Source organism: Octodon degus, unplaced genomic scaffold (assembly GCF_000260255.1).
Source record: "Octodon degus isolate 3935 unplaced genomic scaffold, OctDeg1.0 scaffold00271, whole genome shotgun sequence".
Lineage (NCBI taxonomy): Eukaryota > Metazoa > Chordata > Mammalia > Rodentia > Octodontidae > Octodon > Octodon degus.
Window position 1 is genome coordinate 88,302 of NW_004524847.1, and position 9,265 is coordinate 97,566.

At 43.4% G+C, this 9,265-nt stretch overlaps 1 protein-coding gene across 6 annotated transcripts in view; it reads right to left on the reverse strand.

The window, feature by feature from the left end:
* Positions 1–9,265, reverse strand: part of Sdr42e1 (short chain dehydrogenase/reductase family 42E, member 1) — a 21,968-nt gene that overhangs the window by 8,952 nt on the left and 3,751 nt on the right. For all 6 annotated transcript variants that reach the window (XM_023706815.1, XM_004646556.2, XM_023706811.1 and 3 more), the window contains exon 2: positions 1,777–1,863. In XM_023706815.1, the coding sequence (XP_023562583.1) occupies positions 1,777–1,844 (68 nt within the window). In that variant the 5' untranslated portion in view covers positions 1,845–1,863. The remainder of the gene's footprint in view (positions 1–1,776; positions 1,864–9,265) is intronic.

Consider the following 9,265-nt stretch of genomic DNA (forward strand, 5'->3'; position numbering starts at 1 on the left):
GAAGTATTTTAAACTCTAAGGAAAACAACCTTCAACCCAGATTGATGTACCCTGCAAAATTATCTTTCAAAACTGATGGAGAAATAAGATACTTTCATGGCAAAGAACTGTTAAGGAACTTTATGACCACCAAACCAGCACTACAAAAATGTTTTGAAGGACATTCTAGAAAGAGAAAACAAGGGCCAGCCAAATAGCTCAGTGGATTAAAACGCAGCTGGGGGTTTGATCCCCAGGCCTGACATGCCAGCACCACCCCCGGGGTGCACGGAGATGGAAATTGAGACTGAGCATGGTGGTGCACGCCTGTAAGCCCAGCTCTTGGGAAGCTGTAAACAGGCGGATCACTATGAGACTGATTTAGTAGTGAGACCCTGAACACCCTGTAGACCATTCCCTAAAATACAAAGAGAGAGAGAGAGAGAGAGAGAGAGAGAGAGAGAGAGAGAGGAGAAAACAAGGACTACATCCACATAAATTCCAACAGAAGGAATCCACCAGGCAAGGCAAATAAGTAAACAGAAGAAAGAGAGAGAAAAAGAGCGAGAGCCAACAACAAGAAAATAACATGACAAGGATAAGTCAATATATGTCAAATCCCTCAATTCACCAATCGAAAGACACAGACTGGCAGAATGAATCAAGATGCATTATCCAACAATATGCTGCATACAAGAAACACATTTAATTCAAACAGAAAGTCATAGGCTGAAAGTCAAAGGATGGAAGACAATACTCCATGAGACAGGACTCAGAAAAAAGCAGGGGTAGCTATTCTAGTTGCAGACAATGTCAACTTCAAGCCAAGACTGTTCAAAAGAGATAAAGACGGTCACTACATCCTTGTAAAGGGAACAATCCAAGAGGAAGAGATAACAATCAAAAATATATATGCAACAAATACCAGTGCACCCAGCTTTATAAAACAAATATTAATGGGCATGAAAAATCAAACACTAATACAGTTGCATTGGGGGATTCCAATAGCCCACTGTCACAAAAAGACAGATCAACTAGACAAAAAAATCAACAATGAAATAATAGAACTGAACCAAACTTTTGGACAAATGGACTTAGTAGATGTCTACAGAGTGTTCTATCCTACAACATCAAAATACATGTTCTTCTCAGCTGCAACAGGACATTCCCCAAAATAGGCCACATATTAACCTATAGAACATGTTTAAGTAAATGCAAAGGAATTGAAATTGTCCCATACATATTATCAGATCATAGTGCAATGAAATTGTAAATCAACGACAAAAGAAGCTACAAGAACTTCATAAACGTGTGAAATTTAAATAGCATCCTCCTGAACAACCAGTGGGTCAAAGATGAAATTAAAGAAGAAATTAAGATAGTTTCTACAATTAAATGACAATGAAAACAAAACATTCTGCAACTTGTAAAACACGATGAAAGCAGTTCTAAGAGGGAAATTTATAGCTGTGAATACCCGTATCAGGAAAATAGAGCAAGCACTTAATGTTGAGCCTCAAACATCTAGAAATAATTTATAATTTAAAAAATTATAAAGATCAGAGCAGAAACTAATGTCTTGGAGACTAAAATTCTTTTCAGTGATATGAGAAACCACCACTCCTCAATTTGTTGGATCTACCAAGAATTGTTCTTGATATGGAATATATCTGTAATTCTTAGTTTCATTGCCTGGGCAAGTGTTCATTTCTGGTTTAACATTACCAGAAAGTTTTTTCCTGCAATGAAAGGTACCAGTAAAATGACTCCGTGGACATATCCTACAGATGTACTAACCGGAATCCAAAGTAGCCGCCTCCTCCTGTAATGAGGACAGTTTCCTTTGGAGATCTTTGGGAGTCCATATGTGGCAATCAACTGGACCTGTAAGAAAGAAGCATATGGTATTATTATGATCCAAATGCAAATATGAGCTCACAAGAACAAAAATTTTGAGCTCATAAGAGCAAAAACGGGGGTTAAAGATGCAACTCAGAGCACATCCCTAGCACAAGGATGAAACCAAAAAGGGGACAAAGGCCAACTACCCAAGAGCTGGGTTCTAGTGACAGCTGTGTGACAGTAGCTCTTCCTCTTCATTTCTTGGGCTTCAAATTTCTTTTTACTTAATACCGGGCAAGTAGTATCTGTCCTATCTAACTGACAGTCAGTGTGAATGTAAGTTAAGATAATACTCCAGGGTGTGCTGTAAAAACTACAGAGCACTTTTCAAATGTAAGACACTACTATCAAATCTTGGAAGACTGGAACAGCTCTGCAAAGAATTCACTTAAATTTGGTAGAGAGAAGTCTGACCACCATGCTCCAGAAAATCAAAGACAGAATTCTAAAAAAAGCTCTGAACATCTTTTATTTAAAGTGGTTCAAGACAAAGATGTCCACTATCGCCACTCCTACTCAATATAGTTCTGGAAACATTAGCCAGAGCAACAGACAAGAAAGAGAAATAAAAGGAATGAGGGTAGGAAAGAAGGAAGTTAAATTATTTTTTGTATATGACATGATACTCTTCATAGAAGACCCCTAAAAAGACTCTACCAAAGCAATAAACAAATTCAATAGCACAGCTGGACATAAAGTCAACACTCAAAAATCAGTAACATTCCTGTACACAAACAAACTTGCTGAGAGAAAAACTAGGGAAACAATATCCTTCCTTCACATTAGCATCCACAAAAATGAAATATTTAGGAATAAATTTAACAAAGCAAGAGATCAATATATTGAAAATTATGGTACTATGAAAAAGGTTGAGAGACTATCAGAAAATGGAATGATATCCCTTGTTCATGGAAAGGAAGAACCAATGTTTTGAAAATGGCCATACTCCTAAATCTGTTACACAGATTTACTGCAGTCCTGATCAAAATACTATTAGCATATCTCAGAGATTTAGAGAAAAAAAATCCTAAAATTCATCTGGAACCAGAAAAGACCTAGAATAGCAAAGGCAATTCTGGGCAACAAAGGCAAGGCAAGAGGCATCATAATCCCTGACTTGCTACTGTGATAAAATCAGCATGGTACTGGCAAAACAAAATAAAACAAAACACAAAACAACCCAACAAAACAAAAAAACAGCCAGGGAGATAGCTCAATGGCATAGGCACCTGCCTGGCAAGTGCAAGGTCCTAAGTTCAATCCCTGGTACAAAAAAAAAAAAAAAAAAAAAAAAAAAAAAAAGCAGCAAACAAAAAACCCCAAACCAAATAAACAATCACAACAAAAACCAGGACTGAGGATCAGTACAACAGATTAGAAAATGCAGACACAACTACAAACGCACACTGCCACCTTATATTGACAAAGGAGCCAAATGTCTTCAATGGAAGAAAGATAGCCTCTTTAATAAATGGTGCTGGAAAAACTGGCTTTCCACATGCTAAAGACTAAAACTAGACCCATGTCTATCATTCATGCACTAAAGTCAAAATGGACCAAAAATCTAAATATTAAAACAGAAACAGTATGTCTACTGGAAGACAAAGTAGGTAAAAATCTTGAAGACAAAGGAATAGGCAGAGTTTATGAACAAAACCCAAACCGCACAGCAAGTACTTCAAAAAATGAGCAACTGGGAATCTCACCTTATTAAAAAGTTTTTGAACCTCAAAAAGAATCACAAACAGAGTGAAAAGACAATGCACAGAGTGGGAAAAAAAAAATTTAATCAACTGCCCCTCAGACAAAGGATTTCTACCTAGAATATACAAAGAACTGAAAAAATGAGGCCCCCAAAAATCAAAGACCCAATCCAAAAATGGGGCATCTGAGATGGATACATACTTAGCAGATGAAGAGATACAAATGGCAAATAAATACAAGAAAAAAAAGTTTGACACCATTGGTTATTCGAGAAATGCAAATTTCTCAAGATTCCAACTCTAGAAAGAAGGGCTGCCATTAAGAAATCAACCAATAATAAATGTTGACAGGACTGTGGAGAAAAGGAACTCTTCTCTGTTGGTGGAAGTGTAGACTGGTACAACCACTATGGAAATCTGTGTGGAGATTCCTCAAAACACGATTAGCGATTCCATTCGACCCAGCTATTCCCCTTCTGGTTATTCTCCCAGAATTAAAAACATCATAGCGCAGTGATGTCTCTGCACCCATGTTTACAGTAGCATACTTTGTAATAGCTAAATCTTTGGAAACAACCCAAATGCCCATCAACCAAGGAAAACATTTTTAAAAACATTTTTTAATACAAAAGAGTATTACTCAGCTATAAAGGACAAGTGCAAGGTTTTTCTAGGTAAATGGATGCAACAATCTGAGCAATTACTTTGAAGATAACAATATGCAATATATTGACTGCTGTTAATTTCCTATTATTTTATTCTGAAATTCTGTATCATTATTTTTCTCTTTAAAATAAAAAAGTAGGGGGCGGGGATATAGCTCACTGATACAGAGCCTGCCTGGCAAGCACAAGGTCCCGAGTTCAGTCCCTAGTACTGCCTCCCCCCAAATAAAAAAGTGGCTCACCACAATATGACTTAATATGGCTTTATTAAGCCCATATTAATTTTAAAAAGAGAGGGTGAAACCTCCTCTATGTAGCAGCCTCCATCCTTCACCCCAGAAGCCTTGCAAGTCTTCAACTGAAGTGCTCCACGCCTGTGGTGCCCTGTTCTGCTCTCCCTCCTCACAGACGTCTCCCTAACCCCAGTCCTCTCAGGACTCCAACATACCCTTCTTTCAAAAGCTGGACAAACAAAAGTGTGCTGCACAACTCCCTGCACGTAAGGAGAGGTGTGCAAGTCCTCACAGGCAGTGGGAGTACACACGCACATGCATACTCTCAGGTCAACAGTGACACTGAGGCTAGGTAGGGTGACCACAAGCAGCTTCCTCCCAGCCCTGGCCCCAGGCCTGTAGGTGGACAGCAACAGGAAAGAGTGTGGAGCCAGGAGCTGGGGGAGTGGTGTGGGCGGGGCTACACAGGATGAGGCACACAAGCCCCCAAGAGGTGTGAACATGAAGTCAGGTGCAGGCACAGGGAAAAAATATATAGAAGGCAGGAACTCAGGATGTCCTGCCTCTCCCCTACAGAGTGCTGTCAACTTTGGCCAAGATGCTTAGCATCTCTAGACCTCGCTTTTCTCTGCAAATTATGTGCCACACTGTTACAGGAACAAGGATTCTAAAGGAGCAGCAGGGTGCAGGGGGAAGAGCAGAGGCAGCATTGGCTGCGAGGTGCCAGGTGGCACGCTGAGCACTCTCTGTGCACATGAGCCATCTAATTCTTTTAACAGCCCTATCCAGAAAGGCCCACAAGCACTTCCGCCTTTTGGTGGAGGAAAATGAAGCACAGACAGAGAGGATAAATAACTTCCCCAAGCTTTCCTAGAGTTACACCAAATGGCAAGCTGGCCTGGGAGTCCCCACACTTAAGCTGCAAAACACAGACCTTAAACGAGGGAAGAGAATGGGCGGCAAGGCAAGGTCATGTCCCAGTTATAGACCTTGGATCAGTACATCACCCTGAGCTATTTCTTAAATGAGAAAGTGGGTCTGATGATAAGCTCAAGGCCCTTCAAAGATCAGGCGGATTAAAGTATTAAGAAAACAGGATCTGCCACAGTATAGGCAGTCCATAGATGCTGAGTCTCAAATTTCCTGTTCTTTAAGTTCTAAAGATCAGGGATCTGATCTGGTAACTTGTGACATTTCTACACACCATGATAATATCTCTCAAATCACAAGGTTATAAAGAGTTCAAGAATTTCTCCTTGGTACCAGTGCAAAGCATGTCAGATTGCCAGCGAGGCTAGTCAGGTCTTCACACAGTAGTTGGCTTGAGACGGAAGACAAGGTTGTCTTGTCTCTGGCCACATCACCCTGAACACATCCAATCTCGTCTGAAGACAAGGTTAACCTTGTGACAGTCCCAGTGGGCTGAGGATATGGGGTGAGAAAGATATTAAGCAAATTGAACAAAACGCTGTAGGGGATGAGGGATGGGTCCCAATGTTTCCACTAAGCAATTGCCACAGCTGTGTTGCATGAAAAGGCACGAAGAATGACCTCCAGCACGCCCCTGATATACCTAATGCTGCCTTTATAGTTCGATCGTCTTTTTCTTTTGGCAGTGGTGGGGATCAAGCCCCCGAACTCAGAGCCTTACACACGCTGGGCAGCCACTGAGCTATAACCCCAGCCGTGCTTTCTGAGGGTAGAATGCTCCCCTTTGGATTGGAGTGGCCAAGAAACCAGATGTAGTCAACTGTGCATTGAACAGTCACATGGCTCCAGGATAAATGTAGCCCACAGACACGGCAGCTATCAATTACTGAGATTTCAATACACATTTGTTACCTCCACAAATGTGTATTTCAATACACATTTGTTCCAACCACATGGGATTCTCCTTCCCTAAAGATGTCAATCAATTAGTGATCCTGCTTGTGCCTCAGTGCATTCGGGGCTCCCCCAGGTCCTTACCTGGCTGTAGCCTCCTTAATGTCACTGTTTCCTTAGCTGTCCCCTTTGTGGAGAGGTTTCTGCTCACCCTCTCTAAATAGCTCCACCTTACCCTAACTGCCACCCGTTTTCTTTAGAGTACATGTCACAATCTAAGACTGTTCCTGTCTCCATCATCTCCTTGCCATGGAATGTAAGTTCGATGAGAACTGAGGTTTGCTTTATTCATGGACTTGGATGCTCATGGGGTATTCATTATTTGCTGAATTCATGGGTGACACTGAACGCATAATATATCTAATTTAGTAAGACTGCGATGGGCACAAATGGTGCAGGGGTGTGCACTTGTCCAGTGTCTGTCACTGTTCCATGTGGCATTCAATGCTACCATTTTAGCTTAGCCTCCAAAAAAAGTACCAAGTTATGGGATGCAAGAGACGCTAAGCTCAAGTGACAGAGTTTCCACATTCTGCAGCTTAGGATGGAGGAGGCAAGCTTTAGCAAACACCTAAAGGACAAGGTGGGTTGGCCTTCTGTGTCTTTAAAAAAAAAAAAAATCTGCAATTAACTGCTATGAAGGAAAGGCTTATTTTGCTTCCTGGTTGCAGTCCATAATCAGTTGGGTTGTGTTCTTGGGCCTGTGGAGAGGAAGCACATCATGGCAGGGAGCGAGGGGTATAGCAATGTTCCTCCCCTTGTAATAGTTGGAAAGCCAGCAGAGATAGGGCCTGGGATCCGAGACCCCCTTGGAGGCCATGGCCCCACTGACCTAAGTTTCCCTCACAGCCTGCCTCCTGTAGGTTCTACACCTTTCAGCAGCATGATAAACTGGAGGCTGGCAACCTAGCCTTCAGCTTAGGATCCTCTGGGGAGGATTTTAGAATACAAACAGGAATACAGGCTGGAAAGTGATAACCAGATTACTGCTCTAAACTGGTACAAACAAGTGCTGTGGGAACACAAGGATGGGGATTGGGGACGTTGACCCTGACAGGCAGAAGAATGGACAGAAGAGTGAGCTTGGAATTGAGCCTGGACCACAGGAGAATTCAGGCAGGCTGATATGCTGTAGAAAGCTACTCCAGGCTTGAAGGTGTACCCCAAGTAAATAGAAGCACTCCAGGGAGAGCGTGTCAGGCAAGTGAAATGGCGAGTCCACTGTGGGACTGGGGTGCGAACCGGAGCCACGGTGTACAGCTGGGCTTTGGGGCAGGACAGCCGGGGTCAGCAGTGCAGACATGCCCTTGAAGGGAGTGAACTTCATTCGGTAGGCGACAGGAGGCTCTGTAGGCCACGGCAGGGCACTTGGTCAGCTCTGAAGCAGCAGCTTTTCCCACAGGAGGGAAAGGCTGGAAACGACACAGCCTAGGCAAGGGGCGATTAGGATCTGGTCAGAAGGACATGGGCAAGGGCTAAACGCCAGGTCCTCAGTAGGAATCAGGGTACGCCCGGGCGAGAAGCTGCATGGCCCCAGTGGGCAGTGTCCAGGCGAAGCTAGAGGAAGGCGGTGGCATTCGTTCAAAGGAGAGCTCTGGAGATGTCTCATTATCAATAGCAGGCTGGGCAGGGGCTCCAAGAAATTCTTAACACCTCTATGACAATTCTACTGGAGGGGAGCTAGAAAATGGATGAATTATCCAAGAACACAGTTCTTAAAAGTTCCAGCAGAAGTACTTGTAATTATTTACAAAAATCACACATTTCCGTGCAGTCACAAGACTGCAGCCCAGCCGCAGCTCACGTGTGCATTAATCATGTTGAGTGTGCGGCCACCTGTCACTACTACTCCTCCAGACACCTGATGTCATTTTCATTAGCTTCCAACAAGTTCTTGAGTGATCAAAGCCAAGAACATGCACAACTGACTGACTTGATCTGGGGACCAAGACGAGGGTGCGGGGCTTTCAGCAAGTGTCTTGTGTTAGCCCTAAAGTGTCTCCCTGAAAGTTTCGCGCATTCAGAGGTGGGGCTTTCAGAAGGTGACAGGACAGGGAGGACTCTAAGTTCATCAGTGGGTGGATCCATTATCCGGAGGTGATGAGGAGGTGGAGTCCAGCTGGAGGAAGGAGCTCACTGGGGCCTGTTTCGTTTCCCGCCTTTCATCTCTGGCTTTTCCCCTACCTCTCTGTTTCCTGGCTGCCAAGAGGTAAGGAACCTCCACTCCACCATGCATGGAAGCAGCGGAGCCAGCAGACCACGGACTGAAGCCTCTGAAATGATGACCCCAACAAAATCTTCCCTCCTTCCAGTGGTTAGGGCAGTATTAGGTTTCGGTGACAGAGAGCTGAGTAACACAGCAAGGCACAGAAACCTGCCCTCCAGGTGAGTGAGAGCTGCTCAGGACACCAGCAGTTCACAGTGCCATCAAGTCATCACTTCCTGCATCCGCATCAATAAACACAAGGAAGCCTCAGCATGCCAGGAGTGAGCACATGTCTGTAGCCCTAGCACTCCGGAAGCTGAGGCAGGAGAAGCTTGCGTTGGAGGCCAGTCTGAGCTGCACAGTTCAACATAGGCCTGAGCAACAGCCAAGCAAGCAAACGAATGCTCTCAACAAACGCCTGCAGAAAACTCCAGGAAAGTCCCACAACAGGCCAGAAGGAAGGAAAACTATAATTTTCTTCAACCAGCTCCCCCATATTCATATAGGTTATCATTTTATTAATTTCTGTCTGATTCCTCCTGTGGCCTTGCACTCAGACCTGTCTTTATAATGGCAACATCTGAAGTCTCTGCTTAAATGTGATTTTGTTCAGTAATTGCTTTTCTGTCAGGGAAGTCAGGGTTGTGTCTGACCTGAGCCGTCATTTCAGTGAAGAGGTTAAAGTTAAGCACA